Genomic DNA, 27,303 nt, shown 5'->3' with positions numbered 1-27,303 from the left:
GTCAAGGGTAGAGAAATCAGTTTATTCCTTCTGCTCTGGCCCGCATCACTGTCTTCTTACTAGCTCTTTCCTTCCCACTGGCCTGGTTCTTTCCTCCAGTTATGGGTCAGAGCCAAGCCAGCAGGAGTGGCCCACAGGACCCTCCCAGGAGGCTCAGAGGTCTCGAGATGCAGACACCCCCTCCAGGTCCAGTAGAAAGTCAGAGCAGGAAGGGGACTTGGCATCTTCCAGTCTGATCCCTTCAGTGTTTAAATAAGAAACAGGCGCACAGAGGCGTGTGACTGGCTCAGGGTCCCGCAGTGAGACTAGAACCCGGGCTCCCGCCCCCCACCCCCCACCATCTGAGCCCGAAGCTGACACAGCACTGACAGCTGCCTCTTGCTGCTCTCAGGCACCATGGAGTGCTACACGGAGGAGAAGGCCAACAAGATCAAGGCGGACTATGAGAAGAGGCTGCGGGAGATGAACCGAGACTTGCAGAAGCTGCAGGCCGCACAGAAGGAGCACGCGCGGCTGCTCAAAAACCAGTCCCGCTATGAGAGGGAGCTGAAGAAGCTGCAGGCCGAGGTGGCTGAGATGAAGAAGGCCAAGGTAGGGGCCGAGGGGGTGCACAGCAGGGCTGAGGGGTGGCCGTGGGACGTCCTCTTAGAATCCACTTACTGTGTTAAAAATAACCATCGCGATCAGTGTGGAAATCTTCCCGACGCACAGCATTGTGTAATTCAAGCCCGTCCTGGCCCTGGACACTGTCATCTGAGCCGGGTTCATGGTCCAGGGTGAAGCCACCTCTCCCAGTAGAGGGGCAGGGGAGGAACTCGCGGGATGCTGCTCAACACTGCCCCCTGTGGTAGGAAACTGCGCCACAGTTGCCCCCAGTCCTCCCAAGTACATGTGAGGGATCGCCCGGGTGCTGGGCCTTGGCCTACAGTGATAATAATCATTACTGTTGTCTGAATGCTTACTGTGGTCAGGCTCTAGGCTAGTGGTCTCACATGCATGAGCATACTAAGTACTCAGGAGAACCTCATGAAGGAGGCCCTATTATTATTCCCATTTCGTGCATGGGAAAGTGAGGCTCAGAGAGGTCCCTTCCAGCTATTCAAAGTTAGCGCTGGGATTCAAACTCACTTCTCTGCCTCCTAAGCCAACTCGAGTCCTGTGTGGCATGGTGCCTTTTCCACTTTGCCGTCACCCAGAGTACTTAGTCTCTGGGGCCTGGAGTCTGCCCCTGAAGCTCTGGTTTCTTGGCTCAGGTCTTCTGCCTCCGATGTCTGAGTATGTTCTTGTTCTGGCCTGCGGCCCGGCACCTCCACGCTCCCTTCGTGTCCTCCCTCCCCCTGGCCTTCCTGGCCCTGCTGTCCTACCCTGGCCCTTAGCCCCTCATGCATTCCAGCTCTCCCCAGCCCTGGGCCGGGCCCTGAAGCTAGACCCCCTCGCAAAACCTGGCATTGGCAGCCGTCCCAGCAAGCTGTGGAGGGCTGGCCTCAGAAATGGGGGCACCAAAGGTGCTTCAGGCTGATGGGACAGCAGTATGGACTTGGGGAGCCGTTAGTAACTGTGGCCTCACCGCTGACTCATGTGTTGACCTGCGTGCAGAGGAAGGAGGCCATGCGCTAGTGATGCATTCTGAGAGGAGGTGGGCTCTGAGCCATCGGGTAGTCCTGGCCACCTCTCCCGGGCACGCTCTGTCTCCAGCCTCAGCTGGGCCACAGATCCAGGGGCTCTATCAGCCTGGCTAGGCTGCTGCTTTACTCAGGTTGGCTGGCCTGACCTGGTCCCAAGGAGTGCCCTCTAGTGGTGTAGAAGGGAGTGACCAGGGGGCCTTGGTTTTTCACTGGGGGAAGCAGCGCACCCATCAAGGTTTGTGTTGTGTAGGCACTCCTGGGCGGTGTATCTGTGTCCTCACTCTGTGTCTCCCTGGAGGCTCACTGGCTAACGCCCCTGCAGCCTGAGCTGGCCAGTGCACATCCTAGCTGGGGTGACCCTAGATAGAGCCTCGTAAGGGAAGCCTGGTGAAATAATATGATGTCCAGGATATCCAAAGGACCGAGGACCCACCAGTCTTCCTGCATTTCAGTCTCAGGATTGCCAGGGCCCTTCAGCCAGCTGCCCATCTAACTGTGCTCTCATGAGCCCTGGCTAGAGGTAGAAAAGAACCTTCCAGGGGTGCCCCAGCAGGGCCCAGGGTTCTGTTAGAAGGACAGATGGTGCAGCAACCTCGGGTTCTAACCTGATGCCATGAGAGCCAGTGTCTAAGAACCCTCCCGCCTCGGTTCAGCTGCAGTGTGATTCACAGAATTGAACCCGTGTGGGGTCCACGGTCCCCAGGGTCTCCTGGGAGATGAGACAATGCCTCCTACTTCAGATGTACAGAGCAATGCTGGTCTCAGGCACTGTGACCCATGTCCGCACTGCTGTGTGCCTGGGATATGCCTGCCCCTTCTGAGACCTTTCCCTCTGTGCAACTTGGCCACACATGTGAAGTTGGGTGGGTGGGCTTCTGTCTAGGGGTACACAGTTCTTCCCCAGGAAGCCTTTGACCCCTGACCCCAGCAGGTGCCATCTCAGGTTTGCACACAGCTTCTAACATGTTCTCAGGTCAGCCCGGGGCTGTCTGCTCAATGCCAGTTCTTTGGGAAAAAACTCATTCTTGACCTTGAAGACCCAGCAGCTGCCAGCCCTCCTCTATAGATTCACCCCTCAGGCCTGCCCTCTGTGGGAGAAGCCAACCTCGCCAGCCCCCAGCCCCCTTGGAGCCTCCTTCCCTCCCATGCCATTTCCACTCGAGACTGTCTTCAGGGCACTGCAGGCTGGTGACATTCCTGGAGATGTCTGAGGCCTCAGTGGCAGAGAAGGATCAAGCTCTGTGTGACTCTCATTACCCTGTCACTTGGAAAGTGTCTAAAACCCCGTGTACATTGCCCTGTCCTTCTTTGGCCACCAGCACTTGGCAGGAGGGGGCGGATGCTGTGAGGTCCCAGGCACAAGCTCTCTATCATGTTGGGTCATCTCTGGCCACTATGATGATGCTCTCTGTGCCTTTGCCACAGCTCTGACAACCCCAGGTTCTAGGCTTTCCAAGCTTTGATCACTGGCTTTGCTCTGAACTGGCATGCGGTCCTCCCTGGGGCTACAGTAACAGCTGGAGTTTGGGGACATAATGACCGGGGTCAAAACTCTGACTGTTTATTACCAGTTTTATGACTCAGTCATTGGTCTCTCTGGGGCTCACTTCCTTATTTATAAAACGAGAACGGTAATGCCTCTCTCATGTGACTGTCACAAGAACGGTGCCTGGCGTATTGCATGTTCTCGATAAATGGTGGTGGCTTTTATTGTTGTCACTGCGAGCCTGGCCCTGATATGTGGCCTTGACCCCCACCTCAGCCCTGTCTGCAGCTCAGTTGTCAGTGGGAGAGAGGAATGTGCCCCACCCAGGTAGGATTACCTGTCTCTAGCAACCTGGGCTGGGTCTCCAGGGGCCAGACCCAGGACCCAGGTTTGGGTAAAAGCCACCAAGAGCTGTGACATTTGGAAGTGGGGGGCCAGGATTAGACCTGGCAGAGTCATTGCACCTGCACATCTGGGCTGGCAGCTTGCCCGGGCATGGGGCAGCTTCAACTACCACGGAAGAGGAGGGGCAGACCCCTGAGCCCCGGGCCACCACCCCTGCCCAACATCCCCAGAGCCAGCTGCTCCCCGGAGGGTATGGGCCCCCCACTGCCCAGACCCCCTCACCCCTGCCATGCCTGCCCGTCCCAGGTGGCCCTGATGAAGCAGATGCGTGAAGAGCAGCAGCGGCGGCGGCTGGTGGAGACTAAGAGGAACCGGGAGATTGCTCAGCTCAAGAAGGAACAGCGGCGACAGGAGGTGCGGGGCAGCCCTTGGGGACCCCCAGCCTCCCTGTGTGCCTGGCTGCCCCTCGGTTCCCACAGCAGGGCATGGAAGGGCCAGGGCACGGCAGGCTTCTGGTCCAGCCCCTCTAGTGTCTGGGGGTGGGGGGCGCAGGGCATGGGGGACCCGATCCCCAGATGGCAGGACCCTGCCCAGGGTCACCAGCAATCCAGAGCCGGAACTGTGCAGCATCCAGCCCCAAGCCCCCTAGTCCCGGATCCCTTGCTGTGTGGTGGAGAAGAGGCTCAGGGAATTGCCTGCACAGAGAGAAGGGTCTGCACTGTGACCTCCGGGAAGGGGAACCAGACTCCGCGTCCCCTTTTATCAATAAGTTTTGGCTACACAGGAATCAGCCCGAAAGCCAGGCCGTCACCTACAGAGGTGGGCAGACCAGGCTGCGGGGCCAAAGTGTGGACCCCAACCCCCTTCTCTCACCCACAGTTTCAGATCCGAGCTCTGGAGTCCCAGAAGCGGCAGCAGGAAATGGTCCTGAGGAGGAAAACCCAGGAGGTGAGCGAGACACAGTTCCCCTTCTCCTGAGTTCCTCCAGAGCCGGGAGGGAACAAGTGCCCGCTGGCAGTGGCCCTGGCTCTCCCTTTTCTCTCAGCAAACACGGTGGAGCAGAGCCTGTGCGAGGCCTGCTGTAGGGCCTTGCTCAACAAGAGGGCCGAGGCCTGAAGACAGGCTGCAGGCTCTGGTCCCAAAGGCCTGAGACCTTAATTCAAAAGGTGGAAGTCTCTTGTATCTATTTCATATCAAACAGAGAGCCCTTGGCTCTTTCTCAGTCCCAAGCTCACCCTGGATGGAGCAGCTCCTGTAGTCTCCCCTTCCGGCCCCTCCCCCCCAATTTGGGCCTTTTCACAGGTCCCCGGGTGCCCTGCTCACTGGGTTCCTCTTTTCTTGGCCACAGGTTTCTGCACTGAGGCGCCTGGCCAAGCCCATGTCTGAGAGGGTGGCGGGGCGTGCAGGACCGAAGCCACCCATGCTGGACTCGGGGGCTGAGGTGTCAGCCAGTACCACCTCATCTGAGGCCGAATCAGGGGCCCGCTCTGTCTCCAGCATCGTGCGCCAGTGGAACCGCAAAATCAATCACTTCTTGGGGGACCACCCCGCGCCTGCCGTCAACGGCACCCGCCCCGCCAGGTGAGCCAGGCGGGCAGTACCCTGGCTTCCGTGGGCAGAGCGGGCAGAAATACGGGGGCAGGAGCAGAGAGAGGCAAGCTCAGGGGAAGTGTGGTCCTGTGATGGGTCCCCATGGCCGTTGGCTCAGGGCTGAGGGGGACCACGGAGCTACAGAGGCTGAGAGTGCTCCCTTCCAGGTGGTGGGGGGATGGGGATTAAAGAGTACACTTTTCATGATGAAATAAAATGATAAAAAACATGCATTTGCCCTCAAAAGAACATATTATTAACATTGTTTAATTACAAAATACTATAGAGAACCTGGGGGTGGGGGAGGGAAATGTAGAAAGGGAGTGTTCCCAACCAATTCCCTTTGCCTCTGTCTCCCAGAAAGAAGTTCCAGAAGAAGGGGGCCAGCCAGAGCTTTAGTAAGGCCGCCAGGCTCAAGTGGCAGTCCCTGGAGCGGAGGATCATTGACATCGTCATGCAGAGGATGACCATTGTCAACCTGGAGGCAGACATGGAGCGGCTCATCAAGGTGGGCCTGACCACAAGGAGCCTGGGGCTCCCGTCTCCCCTTCCTTCCCGTCTGCACTCCTCCGCCTGTCCTCTGCCACTTCTGACTCCTCCAGCTCATCAGACCTTCTCATCCCCATTCCGCTCGCTCCTTGTGCCTGCTCTGGAATCCGGAGGTGCAGGGGGACCCAGGGACCCCACCTGGGGGGAGCTGTGGGCAGGGCTGGGCAGCAACCTGAGGCTTGTCCTCCATCACCCTCCCTGCAGAAAAGGGAGGAGCTGTTCCTCCTGCAGGAGGCGCTGCGGAGGAAGCGGGAGCGGCTGCAGGCTGAGAGCCCGGAGGAGGAGAAGGGGCTGCAGGAGCTGGCAGAGGAGATCGAGGTGCTGGCAGCCAACATTGACTACATCAACGACAGCATCACCGACTGCCAGGCCACCATCGTGCAGCTGGAGGAGACCAAGGTGCCCACAGGGTCTGGCCTGGCCTGGCCTGGGCGGAGGCAGAAGGGATGAGGGGGGTGGGGGACAGTCTCAGTGACAAGGGATCTCTACCTCCCCATCGTAGGAGGAGCTGGACTCCACGGACACATCGGTGGTCATCAGTTCCTGCTCCCTGGCCGAAGCCCGTCTCTTGCTGGACAATTTCCTCAAGGCGTCCATTGACAAGGTGGGCCAGCAGCTCACCTCCTGGGCGGGGGGCCCAGCAGTCACAGCCGCCTCCGTGATCTACCCTCATGGTGAAGCACACAGGCCTGGCTCCTGAGCTGCGTCACTTACAGGCTAGGGCAAGCCGCCTCACCCCCGAGCCTCTGATTCCGAAGCTGTAAAGCTGGGGTGATGACAATAGCAAGCTCTTAGCTTGCTGCGTGGCTTTAACAAGATGATGCATGCAAAGGGCTTGGCATGATGCCTGGCACATAGCAGGGCCTCCATTAGAAGTGACCCTACGTGTCTGGTCCAGGCCCATCCACAGCAGGGCTCGAGTCTGCTGGGAGAAGCATGTATCTGTATGTCAGGACAGGGGCAGCGGGAAACAGATAGACCACATTCCACTCAGGAAGATTTACACTCGGACATCAGATCAACCTGTCCTGTGCTCCTGTCCTCTCTCCCTGACAGCTGGCCAGGGGATGGGCCTCCTTCCCCCTGGGGCCTGTGGTCTTTGGGGACAGACACCATGTAGAGTGTCTGGCAAGGTGGTGGGGAGACCCGCTCTGCTCGCACTAAGCTCTTAGCTCTACTCTGTGTTTTAGGGGACTGTGTTAGTCTCCTAGTGCTGCCATGACAAAGGGCCGCAGACTGGGTGGCCTAAACAACACAGATTGATTTTCGCAGTTCTGGAGGCTAAAAGTCCAAGATTAAGATGTCGGCAGGATTGGTTGCTTCTGAGGCCTTTCTCTTTGGTTTGTAAGCGAGTGCCTTCTCGCCTCGTGCAGTTTTCCCTCTGTGTGTGCCTGTGTCTTAATGTCTTCTTATTAGAAGGCCTCCAGTGATACTGGATTAGGGCCCACCCTAAGAACCCCATTTTAACCTAATTACCTGTTTAGAGACCCTATCTCCAAATACAGTCACATTCTGAAGTCCTGGGGGTTGGACTGTCAGCATGTGAATTTGGGAGGGTGGGGGCACAACTCAGCGCATAACAGGGGAACGTATCTAAGGCGACCTCTCCTGACATGTGTACACGGGGAAAGTTAGAAGGGTGGGGTTGCATCTCTGGTCTGGGGCAGGTACGAGGGTGATGTCTAGGAGTTAGCCCAGGTCTGGGACAGCAGGTACACGGGTGATGTCTGGGAGGGCCACCCTCCAAGGTGCCTTGGGAGCAGGTTGTCTGAGGGTGGTGATGAAGGTGCCCACAAAGCCAGGCTGGGAATGGTAACCCCTGGCCTGGTTCCTTGCCCATAGGGGCTACAAGTGGCACAGAAGGAGGCCCAGATCCGGCTGCTAGAGGGACGGCTGAGGCAGACAGACATAGCGGGTTCCTCCCAGAACCACCTGCTCCTGGATGCCCTGCGAGAGAAGGCTGAGACACACCCTGAACTGCAGGCCCTCATCTACAACGTGCAGCAGGGTATGGTGGGTGTGGGAAGAGGCCTCGAAGCTCCTAGATTCTTCTAGTGCTCCTAGCTCCATTCCCTGGGGCAAGGGGACCTTCACCTCCCCAGAACTCTCCCAGAAGTCCCAGTCTGATCCCACTGGGTGAGGTGTGGGAGGGAGGCCATCCCTTCTCCCCTCACTCTGTTGGGGCCTCTCATTACTCATCCCTCCTCCCTTCCACAGAGAATGGTTATGCCAGCACAGATGAGGAGATCTCAGAGTTCTCTGAGGGGAGGTGAGTTCCCAAGTCATGAGTGAGAGGACAGCTCATAGCATGAACGTGGGGCTGGGGGTGGGGGTTGCCATAGGGTCCCAGGGCTAAGCCTAGATTTGGGGGCTCTTTGGAATCCACGAGTTTAAGGCTCAGAGAGCCAGAGGACAGGCTCTCAGTATCCTGAACTCCCTCTGCTTCTTCCTTAGCTTCTCCCAGTCATTCACCATGAAGGGTTCCACCAGCCATGATGATTTCAAGTTCAAGGTGAGCCCCATAGGAAGGCAGACAGGCTGCAGCAGGGCCAGTCTCCCTGTAGCCTGGTCTCCTGTCTTTCTGTAGCTCTGCCCCCACCCCCCAGCCCTGACCCAACAATATTGCCTCCAGCTGGGATGGAGATGCCCTGGGTTGGAATTGGGAGGTGCTCGGATATGTAACCCTGGTTACAACCCAACCCTTTTTGAGATAGGTGGAAGGTGGGAGAAATGGCTGGAGTCACAGCCTAATGATGTCACCAGAGCTAGAGGCCCTGCTTTCAAAAATTGCCCCGTTCCCCACCAGACTCTGCCTCATGCTCTGAGTCAAAGACTAACTTGAGACCTCTAGCTATTCTGCATGCAGATTATTGATTCAATAGTATGGGAGTCAACAATGGGGGAGTTCACCTACCAGTGAGGGGTCAGTTATTAATCTGAACCAAGAAAAAGAATTTATTAAGGAGAGAAGGGTAGGGACTGCAGACTGGGAACAGTGAGTTGTGCATAGTTTTTGGATAAACTGATTAGCTGGTGACCAGGAAAGAGGTCAGTCTGGGCATTCTGTGTGTGCAGAGTCCAAATAAGGGCAGTACAACCTTTTCAGTTGCTTTGGATTCTCTACAAGTCTTGAGAGATGGTCTCTGGGTGGTGTTCACCTGGATCTTCCATTAGTGGTTTCACCATCGGCCAAGTGGCACTATTTCCTTCATTAGAATTCTCCCAGCTCTCCTGTTATGTTTGGGCAAGTTGGTTCACCCCAGTCCTTCTGTTCCCAGGGTGAGCCCAAGCTGTCTGCCCAAATGAAGGCTGTGTCGGCCGAGTGCCTGGGTCCCCCACTGGATATCTCCACCAAGAACATCACCAAGTCCCTGGCCTCCCTTGTCGAGATCAAAGAGGATGGAGTGGGCTTCTCCGTACGAGACCCCTACTACCGGGACAAGGTCTCACGCACCATCAGCCTGCCCACCAGAGGCAGTACTTTGTAAGGAGGAGGGCCAGCCATGTGGGTCAGGGTGGGCAGGGAGTTAGGTCTGGGCCTCACTGGACTCTTCTGTTCTAGCCCCCGGCAGTCTCGAGCCACGGAGACATCACCACTGACCCGAAGGAAGTCGTATGACCGAGGGCAGCCCATTAGGTGAGAGCATGTTCCGGAACCTGCACCAGAGTCACTGCCATCCTTGGATGCATGAATCGCTGTGATGTTCTACTCTGTAGATAATCAGGCATACTTTAATCTGGGCTGGTCTGACTAAGTCATTCAGCTTCCCCCAGTGGCCCCTTTCCCATCCTGTCAGGCATGGGCTCAGGAAATATCATCTCCATAAGCACCTTGAACTGGATGGCTAAGCCTGCTGCCCAAAACTGTTGACTGACACGAGCTCAACATTGGTGGCTTTGTCGTGGCTTCAACTAGTCATTGTACTGATATGCTTCAGCTCCTTTTCATAACCACGGGTACTTGGGAGGTCTCAGCCCTTTCTAAAGTCTTGTCATGTGAGGAGCGTAGAAGTTTAAAGAAAAACCAGGAAATGATTGCAGAATGGTGGCCAAGTCTCTGATTGGTTAGCCATTCATAGCACTATGACCCACAGAACTTCTGCTGGTCACCAGATGCCTCCTGGGGTCATCTGGCATGCACTTAGTTTTCAGAGAGCTTTGATGCTTTCTCCAAGTCATACAGCTTTGTACTAGAAGAGCAGGGGCTCAAGATGACCTCTTGCCACCACGCGACCTGATGGGAGGCAGGAGGATTTGCTCAAGCTCCCAGCCCTCCTTCCAGTCCAAAGCCGGGGCAGATGCCCATACCAGTGGCTTGTGGTGGGGGCCTTCAGTGGGGAGGAGTTGCATGGATATCTGTTTACTAGGGGCCTCACAGACCATCATCACTTCACCCGGGAACTGAGAGAACACACTTGAGCTGCGGTCTGAGGGCTTTAGGCTGAACTCATGAAGACCCTTCAAAGGAAGGGAGGGTGTAGGTCAAACCCGATGACAGCTTTCCAAGGAGAGGAAATGTTGGGCTATTGCAATGGGGTGGTACAGTGAAGTCTTGGACCCTTCCCTGACGATACAGTCAATCCTCAGTATTCATGGTACTTAACGTTCTATCTAGTCACTGTGAACATGGAATTAGTTCACTGAACTAATACTGACCCACTGCTTGTGGGGAGATTCAGGGGTAGGTTCCGGAGAGCTTCCGGTCATGACATTTTTGTCAGCCAGTCGATATAGAACCTTGTTTTATGTGTGTTTCTGTTTAAAGACATCCCATTTAATATATATTGTCAATTCATTAACATTGAACTTGCAGCCAACAGCACTGTAACTCACACCTGAATGAAGCTTTTCTAACACATGTATTTTCTCCATAAGACACATTTCAGCCTTCGTGTGCTTAGACACGTGCCAGACAGCCCTTCGGGACTATGCTTTGGGGGTATTTTAAGCAGTGAAATCACTAACAAAAAGCACAAAATTGCAAAAAACATGGCCCTAAATAGACCACAAGAAGGCCACTTGTTTACGGTAGGAGAGCAAGAAGGCAGAGGGACGCCTCATTTGACCTCTGCTGAGAAGGTGTGCATCTGGGGACTTGAATTTTTGGCTGCTCTGCTCCATGTCTGGGAATGACCCCAAAGCACTGTGAGAGTTAATTTGGGATCACAAATACATTTTAATGCGCAAGTAAACTCCCAGATACAGAAGCCATGAATAATGAGGATGGACTGTTTCAGAACGGCATCCAGGAGCTTAACCCGGAGCCGGGATCATTGCACAGCAGGCCCCGCCCTGCAGGCCTTAGAACCAAGACAGAGGTGGTGCGGGAAACAGTGCGCGTGTGAGGCTGTGGGCTGGGGGTGTGGTCACTGACAGATGCTGCTGTGTCCCCACTCGCCAGGTCCACAGATGTGGGATTCACGCCCCCTTCGTCCCCTCCTACTCGGCCCCGCAACGACCGTAACGTCTTCTCTCGTCTCACCAGTAATCAGAGCCAAGGGTCAGCACTGGACAAGTAAGAGCCAGGGCGGGCCAGGGAGGGCACTGCAGAGGTGGGCTGATCCTTGACGCAGGCAGGGTTGGGGCAGCCGGCAGACCCTGACCACGCTGCTCCAGCCCCTCTGAGAGACGAGGTTCTGAAGCTCTTCTGCTGGTGTCTCTGTTCTTTCTATTCTAACTGTGGACCCTTCCTCCCCCCCCCCCCCCCGCCCCCAGCATGCTGGGACCTCAGGAGAGGGCAAGAAGGAAGCCACAGGGACAGGGGGCAGTCAGGTGGGGATGTTCACACAGGTCAGGCCCCCCCCCCCATAGGGCCTCACCAGAACTGTGTCTTGAATCCTCTGCTGATTCTTCGACTCTTGGATTCTTCTCTGAAGCCCCTTCCTGGCACTTCAGCCACTCCCTCCCTGCCACACATGCTCAGGCGAGGTCCCAGTGGCCCTTGTGCACTGTCCCAGCAGAAAGGGACTCCCTAATTGCCTTCACATGGCAGGATCAGCCCGACTGATGTGTTCAGCTCCCACTGGGCTGCTGTGACTACGGATAGTCGAGTGGGTATTAACAGCAATCCTGTGCGTTCAGAAAGTGCCTTCGCTGTGCACCCTGCTTTCATATATGTGATTCACGTGGACTATAATCAACCATGAGAACTCTCTTCCCTATTTTACAGAAGAGGAAATGAGGTTTAAAGAGGCCCAAGGACATTTACCTAGAAGGTGGCAGACTTGGGCCCAGAACCTGGGGCCTCTGACGTGCTCCAGCATACGTTCCTCCCAGTGGGACTCTGCCTTGGGAAAGGGGGGACCCTGTCCTCCCCGTGCTCCTCTCTGTGCTCCCTACACTCTGGACCTTGCCCCAGCCCTCTGCAACTCTCTGCAGCCTCTGAGAGGGCTCTTCTCTTGGCTCCCTAAAAGCATCTCTACCCTGGCAGGGAGGAAGGCGGCAGCGCTGTTGTTCAGGGCAGCCCAGGCTAGAAAGTGCTAGCTCTTGCACCTGGTACCTGACATCAGCCCTTCTCCACAGAACTGTCTCTTGCCGGGTCAAAATACTGCTCCCTCCCCAAACCCACCTTGGCTCAGTTTCCGTTTCCGAAGGAGCGTACGGAGCCTGGACCAGGTCCACCAGGGTGCCCCCACCCCCACCATACCTTTACAGTCAGCAGGTCCCTTTTCCGGAAGCATGGAGGTGGGACTCTGGCCATTCCAGCCTGGTTGTCTTGCAGACCTTGGCCCTGTCCAGTGGACCAGATCTTGGGGCCCAGGCATGGTATAGACTCAGCTCCTAGGCCCATCCCAGCGGTCTTGCTGGGGACAGTGGGCTTTGTAAATAAGTCCCTGAGGAATCGCTGGAAGAAGCCAGCTCCCGGGGGTGGGGGGTGGAGGGGGTAGATAGGATCAGGCATGGCTTTTGGCCTCAGGCATGTAGGAACGTTGCTGGGGCAGGGCAGGGTGTTCCCAGCTTGTACGATGGGGCAGCCAGGGGCTTGGAACCAGCAAATGACCCACGAGCTGAACGTCGCCCTGGAGCGTGGCCCTCTCCTCACTCCTACCCTGTTAGCTGAGGGACCCCTGGCGGCCGGCCCCTCCCCACCTCCTCTCCTGCTTCCCTTAGCGCCCTTGCCCTCTGCCTCTCCCCGCTGCCCTTGAAGAGAATAACCTGCCCTCTGACCTTCCACGCTGCTGCTGCCTCTGCCATCCCTTCGTGTGTTTTCCTCTCTCCCCTAATCCAGCTAATTTTCTGCCCTCCCCAGGTCTGATGACAGCGACTCCTCTTTGTCGGAGGTCCTGAGGTACACACAGAATGTCTCCCGTGTTGGCTTCCCAGCTCTCACTCTCTACTGTCCCCTCTCTGCCTCTTGCTCCACCTCCCCTCCCGCCTGCACACCTGAGTCCTCAGCATGCCGCCCTCCCCACTGGCCTGCCTCTCCCTCCCCCATGGTTCCTCCCTCTCAGGGTTGCTGCGTGGCCTCAGACTGGCCAGGCCTGGCTGGAGCTGGGGGCTTGGGGAGGGGTGCACAGTTGCTTGCCACAGGCACTGTTCTCTTCTTATCACCTGGGCAGGGAGGGGGAGAGCATGGGAGCCCGGGGTTGTCTGGGGCTGGGACCGAGCTCTGCTGAGGGGCTAGGGTGAGGGGGCAAGGCTGTGGAAAGCCTGGGGGCCTGTAGGGCCCAGCTGGGCAGGGGTTGGTGGCCGTCCCCAGCATCCTTATGACTTGCTCAGCTTGTGCCAGTGAGGTGCACATTTCAGACCTTGGCTCTGAGAAGAGCAGCAAGGGGGGCGGTGCCTGCTGCCCACATCTCCTGGTACGTGGACCTCGGGTGCTAGGAGACCTCCTTTCCCAGCTTTGGGATGACCAGTGGCCAGTTTCTCCAGCTACCCCAGCATAGCACCCTACTACGAGGAGCATGTCCTAGGACCTGGTGGGCCTGAGCTCCTGCTGGGCGGAGAGCCCCCTCCGGCTCTCCCAGTGCCCACTGCTCACTGCACCTGCTGCCCGGGCTATTGATGCCTTTGCAAACCTGCCTGCAGGGAGCGAGGCTTTACCACCGCGAGAAGCTAGCCAGACTACCAGCCTCTCTCATAACCTTAAAGAGGGTTATCCTTGTGATATACTTTCCACAGCAGTCTTGGGCTTTTTTCCCAGCCACACAGCTGGGCCCAAACCAGTGTCCGAAGCAGGTATCTTTGGGGGCTCGTGTGTGTGACATCCAGCTGGCATCTGGCCCTGCCTGATTGCCATCCTTGCAGGGGGGCTGGCTGAGTCCATGGGGGCTCTGACCAGCACTGTGGGAAGAACACTGGTCACTTCAGTAGCCCACAGGCCACGGCATCACTGTCAGGATCATTGTTCTCTTTGGAAAAGAACTAAAACATATTTTTAGACTTACACATAACTTGGCCAGGGTCTCATTCCAAAAGACCCTCATTGAGAAAAAAAAAACATCCCCAGAACCTCCAGCAGGCTGGCATAGCAAAATCCTCTTGCTCACTGAGGACAAGCCTTATTCTCCCTCCCAGAATGTTCGTGGGAAATGAGGAGGTGCTTCTCCAGGTGTATGTGGCCTCATTCCCCAGGGGGCCTCGACATCCCTAACCCAGAGCTGAGCTGAGGGCCCCTAAAGGGATTAAATTAGGCCTTTGTAAATGACAGTCACAGGTCTGACCATGCAGGTCCAAAAGGGGCTCATGGGTGGGCAGGAGTGTATGTGTGCACACTTGCACACACGTGTGCATTTATCAGCCCCAGAAGTCACTGACAGATGACACCGAGGTGCTTGGGGGGGTGACAGCCCGAGCATCCTCCCTCTCTGCACCCCTCACCTCACCCTGGGTTAACTGCAGCAGCAGGGAGGAGTCATAGTTGCTGCAGGAGCCAGTGCAGCCCTTGGGCCTCTGCCCTGCCTCGCCGGGGCGTCCGTGCATTTACGTCTCAGGATCTGGTCGGGTGGGCATCAGATGGCAACTCCCCATGGGCAGGGCCCACGTCTCCTTCCTGCTGTGCCTAGCACACGGTTTGCTCCCAGAAGTGCTCAAGATGGTGACTGACAGGCTGTTGTGCAGACAGGCCCTCCCCACCTGCACAGCCTATTCCCAGCTCTCAGGCACTGAGGGCATTTGGCCAGAGTCTCTGGGGTCTCCTTCATTAGGCCTTAGTCCTCTCTCCGTTCTGCCCCCTCTTATCTGTGTACCTCACTCAACCCGGCCTCAGTCTTCCCGGCTGACAGGTGCCCCCTTTCTCCCTCTCTCCTGGGAAGGGGCATCATCACCCCCGTTGGAGGAGCCAAGGGTGCGAGGACAGCCCCACTGCAGTGCGTCTCCATGGCCGAGGGCCACACCAAGCCCATCCTCTGCCTGGACGCCACGGATGAGCTGCTGTTCACAGGATCCAAAGGTGAGTAGAACCCAGACTGGCCTGGTAGGGTTAGGTCTCACACCCATCCCTGCTTCCTTTGCCAGAGTGGGCTGTAAAGATGAAAACACAGAGCCCCCAGGAGTTGAGGACGTGGGGTCGGCTTGCTTGCTACCTTGTCTCATGGCTCTTGCCTTGGCTCAAGGATCCCTGGCTTGGGTGCCCCTGACCAAGTCTCCCCTCATAGCTCATCCTAGTGGCTCCATCCAGCATTTCCTTCTGAAGCTTCCTCAGAAATTCCAGGAAGCTTCTCAGGTGCCCCACCCTGTCTCCTCATCCCAGTCCCCCAACACTACTACCCCCTGACATCTACCCCAGCACTTTCATCTAAGAAATCCCTATGATCTTGGCAGTGGGACCTCACACAGTCACGATTACTTAATCACGGCAACAAAATCAGAAAAGTCTTACCAGCAGAAAGAACAGTTCTGCAGTAGACCTGTCAATAGAAAGACAGTCATATACATATATATTTGCACGGCGAGAAGGGGCCGAGTTGTCAATCCAGGTGTGATCTGTTGATTCCAAGTTTTCTCCGTAAGATTTGCTCGCCGTTTGTTCATTGATCGTGTCAGCTATTAGCAATTGTAGGAATAGACACCAAAAGCTTAAGAATTTTATTTTAGCCCAGGGCACCTTGGCCACACACACAGAACTCTGGTCTTTGTATAGAGTTTGCTTGAGAAACCCTGGCCTAAAGTTCTAACAGACTTCTCGCCGGGGTTTTTCTGGGCGCACACAAACCACGTGAGCATGCACGAGCCCATCTTTCTCTCCCTTAGACCTAGGGCTCCTCCCTCTGGATGTTTGTGGACCGTCTCCCCCATCCTCCACAACCCCCATGCAGGGGGAGCGTGCATGACCGGCTCCTGCTAATGGACATCTGCCCTCCCCCCCGCCTCTCTCCCTGTCCCTTCCAGACCGCAGCTGTAAGATGTGGAACTTGGTCACGGGCCAGGAGATCGCGGCGCTAAAGGGCCACCCCAACAACGTGGTGTCTATCAAGTACTGCAGCCATTCCGGGCTTGTGTTCTCCGTGTCTACCTCCTACATCAAGGTGTGGGACATCCGGGACTCCGCCAAGTGCATTCGGACCCTCACGTAGGTACTCCCCCAGTTGGCTCGTGGTGGTGGGCTGGGTGCCAGCACTCAGCCCTGGTGACCTACTCAGTATAGCCCAGTCCAGCTACTTGGACAGGGAGGCCCTTATAGTCATATGGATTTGACCTGAATCTGGGGGACAAAGTGAGATCCCTGGGCTAGGGAACAGCGTCCAGGGCAGCAACTTGAATGAGCCTTTGCACTGTTTGGCCCCCTCGCTTCATCTCAGCCTCCCGGGCCCTGGTCCTGGGGTGTGCTGGGCGGCCCCCTGTGAGTCTGAAAGGGGAGCCGGGAATCAGGGTGGCCCCAGCAGATGGCAGCAGACTCCAAAGCCGCGCTGGCCACCTAGCTGCCTAAATGAGTCGCCAGAGCTGGTCCTGATCCCCGACCCTGATGGTCTCAGGTGGACAGACGTGCGGGAGACAGAAGTGAGACAAGGGCTCCTGCAAAGTGAAATTGTTTCCTAACAGAAGTCTTGCTCACCCTGTGTTTACGTTATAAGCTGTCATCTGTGATTTAACTTGATCCTTTCAAAAGAGTAAACACAGAGGATTTTTAGGGCAGTGAAACTCTGCTGTGTGAGACTATAATGGGAGATACAGGTCATTACACATTTGTCCAAACCTCACACCATGAGTGAGCCCTCAGGTCAGCTGTGGACGGCAGGAGATTATGATGTGTCCATTTGGGTCCGTCGGTTGTAGCAAACACACCCTTCTGGTGGGGATGTTGGTAAGGGGGGGAGGGCTGTGCATGCGTGGGGGCAGGGGATATGGGAAACCTTTCCCTCAATTTTGCTGTGATCCTGTAATTTCTCTAAGAGTAGTCTTTTTAAAAAACCAAAGAAGCGCAGGAAATAGAATGTGTATTATCACCTCTTTTTAAAGAGGAGGAAACTGAGACTCAGAAAGATTAAGCGTTTTCCACCAGACCCCGGTTCAAACCCAGTCCCCTGACTGAGTCTTACCGTCTTTTTCTGCTGGGTGGGGAGTGGCACTATCACCATTGGTCTCCCCCACGTCAGACTAGAAACTTCTAAGAGGAGCTTGGCTCCTCTCCGTCGGTCAGGGAAGACTTCTTGGAAGAACTGGGTTATCAGGCCTGGTCTGAGTGAGGTTTGCTTGGTTTCCTGCCTGTGTGGATGGACCGCTTTGATCTCTGACCTTGCTTTCCTTGCTTGTGGCAGGTCCTCGGGCCAGGTGACCTCAGGTGACGCCTGTGCTGCCACATCCACCCGCGCTATCACCAGCGCTCAGGGGGAGCATCAGATCAACCAGATCGCCCTCAGCCCTTCAGGCACCATGCTGTATGCTGCCTCGGGCAATGCCGTCCGCATCTGGGAGCTCAGCAGGTCAGGGAGATGCGTGGGGGGCAGCAGGGGGCTTGGCGTGGCGGAGGTGGGTACGCTGATCGCGGCTCTGGGTGCCACACTCCAGGGCTGACAGGACCCGGGGGTCCTCTGCTTCCCCGTGCTGTCGGCCTTGTGTCCCTGCTCTGAGATGCAGGTCCTGTGTTCCCCAAGATCCCTGGGACCCAGGACAGCTTATGTCTAGATTGTTCATCTTGTTTTGAGGGAGGGAGAGTACCCTGGCCAGATCTATTCATTCCAGGATGGAACCGGCCACCACAACCCAGGGTTCCCTCTGATCTATCTCCCCCCACTGGCGGGCCTCTCCCCACCCGCAGGTTCCAGCCCGTTGGCAAGCTGACTGGCCACATTGGCCCTGTGATGTGCCTGACGGTCACCCAGACCGCCAGCCAGCACGACCTGGTGGTGACGGGCTCCAAGGACCACTACGTTAAGGTACCTCCCTCTGCGCCTGGGGCAGGGGGTGGGGGGCATTCTCTGCGTTTCTTCTGCCTGCTCCCCCCACCCCGTCGCCTTGGGAATACTCATGAAATATAATGAGACTTCTGGGGATTTATGCTGAAGAAATCACCCCAAAGAAGCAAGCAGGTGTGTGCAGAAAGTAGATGGCATGGGGCGCCTGGGTGGCGCAGTCGGTTAAGCGTCCGACTTCAGCCAGGTCACGATCTCGTGGTCCGTGAGTTCAAGCCCCGCGGCAGGCTCTGGGCTAATGGCTCAGAGCCTGGAGCCTGTTTCCGATTCTGTGTCTCCCTCTCTCTCTGCCCCTCCCCCGTTCATGCTCTGTCTCTCTCTGTCCCAAAAATAAATAAACGTTGAAAAAAAAATTAAAAAAAAAATAAGAAAAAAAGAAAGTAGATGGCAGCGATATTTTGTAAATGGTGAAGAATTTAAAACCACTAAATGTCCAAGGGTCGAATAGCAGTCACATAAATTAGGGAAAACCTGCTGAATGGGCTGCAGCGCACCTACTAAAATGATAAAATGAGAACAAAACACAAAGGATACAAAACAACACTAATTCCGTTTGCTCCCCGATTACATCATTGAAAGCTATATGTACACAGTCAGAAACTGGAAAGCGGTGGAGAAGCAGAGGGTGGTCGGTGCTATGATGAATGTTTCTATTTAAAGTACAAGTAATATTTATTACAAAATAAAAGGAATTTAAAAGGAGGTTCACACCCCAAACCCACCTTTCTCCAGATCGGCTGCATGTTGAGCTGTGTTAATTTCAGCCAGTCTCCCCCTACCCCTTGCCCCAGTCCCCTTAGGAAGGGTCAAGACCCGAGCCTTCAGAGGCCTCTGTCCTTGGAAGAAGCAGTGTTCCTCCGGGACCCCTTTCCTGCTGGGGACACCTCTCTCCCCCAGGACAGTGGCTACTGCCCTGGGCCGGGCAAACTGGGTCTGTGGGTTCCTGGGACCACAGTGCTGTGTGATAGCAGGGGGGTGGCCCTGGCCCTGGCCCTCCTCCCTCTGTCTCTACTCCCTCGGGCCCTCCCTACCAGCCTCTCCTCCTGCAGATGTTCGAGTTGGGCGAGTATGTGACCGGCACCATTGGCCCCACCCACAACTTTGAGCCCCCGCACTATGATGGCATCGAGTGTCTTGCCATCCAGGGAGACATCCTCTTCAGTGGCTCCCGGGATAATGGCATCAAGAAATGGGACCTGGAACAGCAGGAGCTCATCCAGGTATGGAGGGTGGAAGGGAAGGGGGGGGGCGCTAGAGTGGGGCTGTTCCCCAGTCCAGGCAGGGCCTTGGGGACCCAGGGTCTTGGGCCAGAGCCTCCTCAGCTTTCCTGTCGTCCACCCTCTTCCCCTTTGTGTCCACTCCCCTGCCTCCCTGCAGCACCGCCCCCCCCCCCCCGATTTTCCCCATTACGCAACAGCTTTCAGGAAAGGGGGCTGCTCTCAGCCACTAGGTTTGACTCTAAAGCTGAGTCACCATGTTCCCTTTCCTGTGCATTTAACCCTGGGAGGGCTGAAGAATTCTCCACCAGTGCAGGATCTTGGGTTTGTCCCGGGATGGGGGAGCACCAAAGGACCCATCTCTGGGCCCCTGCAATCCCTACTATGGGCCCGCCTGGCCTGCCTCCTGGACCAGTGATGCCTACCTGGGGACCTCAGAGGCAGAGGGGATCCTGGTAGCTGTCCTTCGTGGCACAGGGTCCTCTGCTGGCTTCTGCCCACTCAGCACTGGCCCCAGCCCTCACTGGCGCTGTTCCTTCCGCAGCAAATCCCCAATGCACACAAGGACTGGGTGTGTGCCCTGGCCTTTGTCCCGGGCCGCCCCATGCTGCTGAGCGCCTGCCGCGCGGGCGTCATCAAGGTCTGGAACGTGGATAACTTCACGCCCATCGGAGAGATCAGGGGTCACGACAGCCCCATCAACGCCATCTGCACCAATGCCAAGCACATCTTCACTGCTTCCAGGTGGGTGCTGGGCAGAGAGGTCTGCTTTTGTTCCCCACCCCGGTCCCCGGTGTGGGCAGGGCAGGCTGGGGAGCCTCGGGCCCTCCTGCAGCTATCCTAACAGGCTCGGTTCTTGGAGCAGACCCCACAGCGCCTGCTAGCCTGTGCTGGCCTTCAAAGAGTGCCCAGCGGGGGCAGGGGAGCAGGAAGGTGCTGGGCCTCAGGTCAGGACTCACCCCCTTATCTGCAAGCCTTTCCTGCCCCTCACAGAGCAGCCCCCACCCTGCTGTCTTTACACCCCCCCTCCCCCATCCACGAATCTCAGACCACAGAGCAGGCCTGCCACCCCCTGGACTCGCCTCTCTCCCGCCCCAGCTCTGGTCCCCATCCAGGGGATGGCCAGGCCCTCTGTCCCACAGGGGAGCTCCTCAGAGGGGTCTCTTCTTTTTCCTTCTCGTCCGACCATGTCCCTTCTCTCCCCTCTTTCCCTCCCCATGTCCTCTTGCCTCTCCTCTCTGCCTCCCTGCCTCTCTCCCCCAACAGTGACTGCCGGGTAAAGGTGTGGAATTACGTCCCCGGACTCACCCCCTGCCTTCCTCGCCGGGTCCTGGCCATAAAGGGCCGAGCCACCACCCTGCCTTGACACTCCCCTCCCGTCTCCTCTCTCATTCCCCCCTCTTTCCTTTTCCCTCTCTTTCTCCACTTCGGTCTGAGCTGCTTCTCAACGGTATGAGATTATTTTACTCCTCCTCCCTACTCTCCCTTCACGCCCTGCCTGGCCTGGAGTGAATGCCCTGCCTGCCCCTCTTCCTCCCACCCTCCTCTTCCGAGCATGACCAGTGGGACAGACCCCCAGGAGAGGGGTGCCAGGTGGCAGCAGACAGAGGGGGGAGCAGCCAGGCCTGGACAAAACAAAACAACACAACACCAACGAAAACCCATGATGAGAATTCTGTTGGGGACGTTGAGAGCACAGGCCCTCTCCCTCTGCCCAGCAGCCACCCCTCCACCCCTGCAGTCCGCCCTCATCCTAAACAATGCTTGCCCTTTGGCCCCAGCCACATTTGGGGAGTTTGGGGAATCTGGCTCATCCTTTGCTTCGGGGGTAGCCAGCCAGGCCCCCTTCGATCGCTGACCAGTCCCTCTCTGTCCTCCACCCCAGTGACCTGACGGTGAAGTTCTGGAGTGTTCGGCGGTTACCCGGTGGCCCACCCTAGGAGCACACAACAGTCCTCACCCTGGCTGTCTTTCAGAGGATGGCCCCCAGACCCTCGGCCCCCGGCAGCCTGGACAGCACAGAAGGGAAGCTGTGGCCTGACGGGGCCAACTGCCCTAGGGACAGAGGGTGTGGGCATCGGGTGTTGCCCCTCTCCTGTTATCCTTCCCCTCCCTTGACCTTCCTATGGGATACTATTCCCCCAGCCCCTGCCTCTTGGGGAGAGAGGGAGGTTGGGGGGGAATTTAAGCTGTGAAGCCAAAGGGCATTTTCCCTCTCATTTCTCTCCCTGCAGCCCCTCAGGCTCCCCTTGCCCTCCCTCTGGCCACATTTTCTCCTGCTGAGCTGGCCATGCCCTTCCTCAAGCCTCTGGCCCAGTGGTGGGGCCCCGTAGGGGAGGTGAAGCGTCTCCAGCCCCTGCTGCGCCCCCTCCGATGAACAGGCCTCCCCCTACCTCCCCTAATGCAGCCTCTGGAGCCACCACACCTGCCTCTGAGCCCAAAATGATAGTCCTCAGGTAACCATGGAAACCAGGTGGAGGCAGCTGGGCCCTGCGGCTGACCCTTAGCCCCTTGGCCACCAACAGCCATTCCCAGATGACCCCAGCGATTCCTTGGGGTCCCTTTCCAACGGGGCCAAGGTTAGAGCTGCTAGAAAAAATTCCTTTGGGGAGATAGTCAGAAATACTTCAGCTATTTAATTTATTTTATTTTTATTTTTATTTTTTGCTGTTGCCTCCTGGAAACTGACTTGAAGTTTCTCCCCACGTGTTCTTTCCCTCTGCTCTTGGGGGTCGGGACTCCCAAAGGGAATCCGCCCTACCAGCCCCTCCAGGACCACCTCCTCTGTTTGCTTTGCAGCTCGGGCCTGTCCCCAACATTGCCCCCAGGGACCATTCTAGTGCACCCCTGACCTCTAGGCCGCCTGATGCTTCAGTGCCTTCCTCCACCCCGGGGCCTGGCACCCATGCTGGGCAGCCTTACACCAGCCATGCCCGCGGCACCACATGTGTCTTTTCACTCGCGGGGTCTCATGCCCGCTGCCCCCCAAAGGCGGGGGAGCTCCGCCCCACAGCCCAGGGCCAGGGGTCCCCCGTTCCCAATGTCCCGTGTGGGCCACGTAGGAAGCAGCTCAGAGGATTGTGTCTACCAGGAAGTGGCTTGGATGGTGAGGATGGCCCAGCCCCTTCCCCAGCTCACCTGTATTTTCACCCCAACTGGGCAGGGAGTCCTTCCAGCCTCTTTCTCTCTGGCTATTCAAGAGAGACATTTTCAAGCCTTAAAGCTGGCATGGGGCAAGAGGTCCTCCCCTTTAGATTAGCAGCGAAGAGGGGAATTCCTAGTTTCTTTTTGCCTTGGGGCTGTGGAGTCAAGGCTCCAAGGATGTGGTTAAATCCGTGTTCCCGCGCCCCCTGTTGGGGCAGTTCTGAATTTACAGGACTGGGCCTTGGAAGGAGTTGCAGGACATCCCTCCATTCCTGGGCCCCAACCCGTCCACAGTGTTTTTCCAGTGCTTAACTGGTCTTGTGCTTCCTGTCCTCAGTGAGGGGGCCAGGAGCCCCCACTCTGTTCTGAGATATGCAGTGACTTTTAGACTTCCCAGAGGTAGCTCTGTGTTTGTCCTCTGTGCCTCTCCCTATTTGCCCAGGGGATCGGAGCCCTCTCTGTGTGGTCCCCGGCGTGGGAGTGTGCCGGTGCACTGGGCAGAGGAGGCGGTCTTAGCTGTGAAAGGGAAAAACACCTGTGGGGGCCTGAGTCCCCAGCCCAGCCTCTGCCCTGTTCAGAGCTGCCCGCAGGACTAAGAAGGCTGTCCTGCTGTTAGTGGCCCCTGCTGGACACGCTGGTGGAGTCTGGGTCAGCTGAAGCACATACCCTTGAGTACTGGCCTCCCGGAGGAGCCGGGGACAGTCTGTCTTCAATGGCCGGAAATCCCTCCTCCTCCAGTCGTCACAGGGGTGCCCGGCAGCTCCCTCAGCCACTTGGAAGTAAGCACCTCTCCCCCTCCCCAACCCTCTCTCCACCCGATCCGAAAGCTTCAACCTTGCAACCTGTAAGAAAGAATCTGTCTGCATGACTGTTTACAAACTGTAGAAACACAAAAGACTGCACTGTCCCCATGGGCCAGGGAGGCCCCAGCCTGGGGCGACTGTACTGTAGCTGCAAGGCCCGGTCTTGCGCCAGATACGACCTTACGGCCTGCGAGAGGTGCTCAGCGTCGTTGCCCGTTTCCTGCTGTTTCTGATGGCTCAGCTACCTCATGGCGGGCTGGCTCTGCTGTCCTGGCGAGTATCACTGATTCGAAACTTGAAGTCCCCTGGGAGCCCTGAGCCCTTCCAAAAGCTGTGCTCCAAGAGCATTGGAGTCTCTGCCTACTCCTTCAGGGATGTCCAAGGTACATAGTCAGGGGGCAGGCCCCCAACATCCTAAAGGTTGGAAGCACAAAACGGTTGTGATTTGAGCACAATAGCAAGGCTTGTGGCAGGTGGCCTGGGCAGACCCGAGTCCGGGAGGCTCACCCCAGCTTGGTTCTGTCCAAAGGTAGACTGGGTATGTCTGTGTCTGGAGGGGCCTGCCCTCACTCAGACCAGGCCTCGGCCCATGGCTTGTCCTGACTCTGGGCTCATCATACTGCTTCTTACTTTTCTTTGCCCATCTGCAGCCCTGAGTCTGGGCCAACGCCAGCCCAGCCACATCAGAATGCGTAGCTCCCTCACTCGACCCCACGCCCCAGATCTTTAAACGTCTGAGCCCGGACTGGGTGCCAACCCTATTGAGCCTAAGGAGCCCAGAGCCACAGTGCCTGTCATGTAGGCCGAGCCCCCTCGAATGCTTTTGAAGCTGACCGCCTGTGGGCCTTCTCCGCACAGTCCTGCGCCGGGCTCTGTTCTCAGTATTAACCAGTTCGGTGTTTGCTTTCGTCTGAGTGGCCGATTCGTCCACGACAGCCAGAATTCCCCAGGGGAGCCCCTGCAGCTGCCCTTGGAGATTGCCAAGGAAGAGGAAAGGCGCACCCAAACCTTTGACGTGGTCACGGCGCCACCTTCAGCCCCTTGGGAGGGGACACGTGTGGATCTGGGAGTGGGCTCCGTGCCCACCCACCATCACTACAGCATCAACCGAGGACAACCCTTGGTTGTCTGGCCCTGCTGCCCGCCTGGGGCGGTGTCGCTTGGGCAGAGGGCAGCTTTAAAGCACAAAACCACCGTAGGGAAGACTGTTGCTGGGACTTTCTCACGCCACCCAGTGTGGTGGAGACGCAGGCAGGCCGCTGCTGTGAAGTCAGAAACGCCCTGCTCTCTTCCATCACGCGGACAATGCCGACTCTTGGGGGCATCCTCGGACGCAGCCTGGGCTGGGTGCAGGCACAGCCCCTGGCCTCTTCAGCGCCTGCCTGTGCCCGATGTGTTCACCATCGTGTTTGTCTGGACAGGGCCTGCCCTGCAAGAGCGGTGAGTCTCTTCCCGCCAAGTGGCCCAAATCTGTGGCATCTGTCCGCTTGCCATCCCAAACAGGAAACTGCTTACTGCTCTCTTAGCTTAGCACAGCCTCCTGGCCCGGCCTCAGGAGCCAGGGCTTGGCCACTGGCCCCACAGGCCTCCCTGGGCCTGGCCTTCCTCTCCTGGCTCCCAGATCCCTCACTGCCCTCTTATGTGCGAGGACAGAGTCTACAAGGAAAGTTCTGTTTTCTGTGGCATATTTGTTCTATCCCCCACCCCCTACCCATCCCCGGCACTCAGATGAGCTCCCAACCCTTACCGTACCCCAGTCCAATTTTTTGAACCCTTGTCCCGAGAGCTTTGCAGGGAAGTGGGAACGACTCCAAGAAGAGCCAAGGGTCAGAGAAGACCCCTGAAGTGAATCAGGGCCCTGCCCTGCCCACCAGCTCTTTTCTAGTGATCACCCCCTGCCCAGGCTGCAGGGTTTCATTTGGCTCCGGCCCTCCTCGCTATGTGGCTAGCACAAGATGTATATATGTTTTGTACCTCTGCAGACGACTGTACATAGTGTATGAAAGTTATTTAAGCCTCATGCTGTACATTTCTGTTCCCAGACTGGATGTGTGTGTTCAAAGAAGTTGTCCTCAATAAAACCCAAATGACCATCATCTGTCGTGATGTGGCCCCCGAGAACTGCCCGCTTTTAGCTGGCGGCCCTTCTCTGGGGTGGGAGGTTGGTGCTAGGCAGGTGGGGCAGGCCTCTGGGTGAGAATTCCTGGGCTGTGAGTGTGGGGCTTAATTAAAAAACGGTGTTGAGAGTGTTGCATTGCCTGCAGACTCCGTATGTTGTCTCCTGGGATGGGTACATTAGCTGCAAAGGGGGCACCAGCATTTAATGAGCACCCGCTGTACTCCAGGCACTATTTCGGGCATTTTTCCTTAGATCTTCGCTCCCCTGGGTGACAGGTAGTGTTCTCATTTTCTGAAATGGGAAAGTTTCCGAGAGGAAGTGACTTGTCCAGGATCTGAGCTAGGAAAGACAGCGCCGGGATTGGAACCCAGACCTTCCCGACCACAGCACCCGTTTTCCTTTCACGCACGCATCGAGTGCCTTTCCTAGAGCCTGGAGGCTGCCGTGTGTGACACATACAAGACATCTTTCCTTCTCTTGCCCCTTACGAAGGGAAGACAAACATTCAAAGCTCGTATAAGAAAACAGCTCCACGGTGGTCTTGATTTTTGTTTCTAGATCAGTGCTTTTCAATTTTTAAAAACTAATATTCCCTTTTTTTCCTAAGGCCCTAAAATCCTGCCTCTGCCTGTTAGCCTCATTACTTTCAACATAAAAAGAAGTGTGAGACGATGCCAAGCAAACCTGTGATGGGCTCTTCCCCCCGGGAGATGCAGGGTCGCTGCTGTGCACCCGAGATACTCGCGTGCTTATAACTCCATGTATTCGCCCGTTACCACTGATTTTCAGGAGCCCAGGGCCCCCATATAATTTTAGATTGCGCTTCACTTGCTAAAATTATATGGCACCGGTGGCCCTATGTTCGCTCTGTGTGCAATTATCCAGTTTGCCAGGCTCAGTTCTCAAGAAAATATTTTTAATGCAAGTTTTATTGAGATATAATTCCCACACCATAAAACTCACCCTCTTTTCTGTTTGAGGCTAATGATTTTATTCTGGTTACTTCCATATTCCCTGTCAGTGCCTCGCGGCGACAGATGCCAAACAGGCCTTGAACGAGTGGGTGAGCCAGTGAACGAAGGAAGGGCAGAAGTGGCATATTTGGGAGCGCTGAGTTATGGAGTGTCATGAAATACCTTCCCCGAAGTTTTCCTTTGCTTAACGGTCACCTTCCCTTTCGATAACCACAGATCATGCCACCAACTCCTGGAGATTCTGGCCCATCCCCTGGGCATGGTGGCCTCTGGGGGACGATCTGCATCTTCGTCACCAGCCAAGACTATTCTGAAAGCTTTACTTTCTGAGTCTTGCATTGTGAAGACAATAGGGTCTCTCTCTGCTGTGTTTTCCGAATATAAAACCGAGTTTGTCCTGTCAACCTACACAGTCCGTGCTGCTTATCTAGACCTATGGCTGTTGACAGGTGATCCAGCCGGTGAGTTCTGTGGGTCCGTGGGAGGCAGAAGTTATCGTGGGTTGGAGGTGGGAGGCTCCCTGAGGGTGGTGGGGGGGGGGGATCCACCCAAGAGGCTCCTGGTCCTCAGAAGGGTCTTGGCAAGCAAAAGGGGACCCCGAACCACAGAGGGGGACCCAGGTGGGCAGAGTTGCCCCGATTTCCCAAGGCCGTCCAGAAGGCACAGGAGCCTGGCCACCCTGGGAAGCAAGGGTAGCTTCTAAGGATGGTTGTTTTTGGCCGGCTGACCAAGCCTTCCCCATGCCACCCTCCCTGCCCCACCCTCCCACCTGGTCTTGTCCCACCCTTGCTCCCCACAGGCCCTTCTTTTACAGAAGATCCCACCCTATGGGACAGAGCCCACTGTTGACTGTGGGAGGTGACAATTGGGTGTGGCCAGCTGCAAGCCTGGGGGGTGTGGGTGAAACCAGAAAATGGAGGCCCAGGAGCTGCTCAACTTGTCAGGAGCAGGGCCCCGGAACAGACTCCAACTGGTTCTACCTTGTGACTGTGCCGCTCCCCTCACCCTGCAGAGGCTTTGCCTCCAAAGGTGGTTTTTTCAAACTCAGGTCACCCTGTGTCTTGAAGATGCCAAAGCACTTAGGGGTAGGGAGGCAGGAAC

At 56.6% G+C, this 27,303-nt stretch overlaps 1 protein-coding gene across 2 annotated transcripts in view; it reads left to right on the top strand.

The window, feature by feature from the left end:
- The window catches only part of KIF21B (kinesin family member 21B), a 50,191-nt gene extending 24,986 nt beyond the window's left edge, over positions 1-25,205 (top strand). Inside the window, exons 15-35 of one of the 2 annotated variants that reach the window (XM_047840181.1) lie at positions 392-591; positions 3,763-3,870; positions 4,336-4,404; positions 4,805-5,037; positions 5,407-5,554; positions 5,800-5,994; positions 6,098-6,199; positions 7,438-7,603; positions 7,813-7,864; positions 8,050-8,107; positions 8,874-9,079; positions 9,158-9,232; positions 10,997-11,110; positions 12,845-12,883; positions 14,850-14,986; positions 15,925-16,105; positions 17,292-17,456; positions 17,792-17,909; positions 18,995-19,165; positions 19,707-19,906; positions 21,048-25,205. In XM_047840181.1, coding sequence (XP_047696137.1) covers positions 392-591; positions 3,763-3,870; positions 4,336-4,404; positions 4,805-5,037; positions 5,407-5,554; positions 5,800-5,994; positions 6,098-6,199; positions 7,438-7,603; positions 7,813-7,864; positions 8,050-8,107; positions 8,874-9,079; positions 9,158-9,232; positions 10,997-11,110; positions 12,845-12,883; positions 14,850-14,986; positions 15,925-16,105; positions 17,292-17,456; positions 17,792-17,909; positions 18,995-19,165; positions 19,707-19,906; positions 21,048-21,102 — 2,792 coding nt within the window. In that variant the 3' untranslated portion in view covers positions 21,103-25,205. The remainder of the gene's footprint in view (positions 1-391; positions 592-3,762; positions 3,871-4,335; positions 4,405-4,804; positions 5,038-5,406; positions 5,555-5,799; positions 5,995-6,097; positions 6,200-7,437; positions 7,604-7,812; positions 7,865-8,049; positions 8,108-8,873; positions 9,080-9,157; positions 9,233-10,996; positions 11,111-12,844; positions 12,884-14,849; positions 14,987-15,924; positions 16,106-17,291; positions 17,457-17,791; positions 17,910-18,994; positions 19,166-19,706; positions 19,907-21,047) is intronic. The other variant, XM_047840183.1, reaches the window with a different exon arrangement.
- The last annotated feature ends 2,098 nt before the right edge of the window (positions 25,206-27,303 follow it).

The sequence above is a fragment of the Prionailurus viverrinus genome, chromosome F1, assembly GCF_022837055.1.
Source record: "Prionailurus viverrinus isolate Anna chromosome F1, UM_Priviv_1.0, whole genome shotgun sequence".
NCBI lineage: Eukaryota > Metazoa > Chordata > Mammalia > Carnivora > Felidae > Prionailurus > Prionailurus viverrinus.
This window is presented reverse-complemented; position numbering and strand designations above follow the sequence as displayed.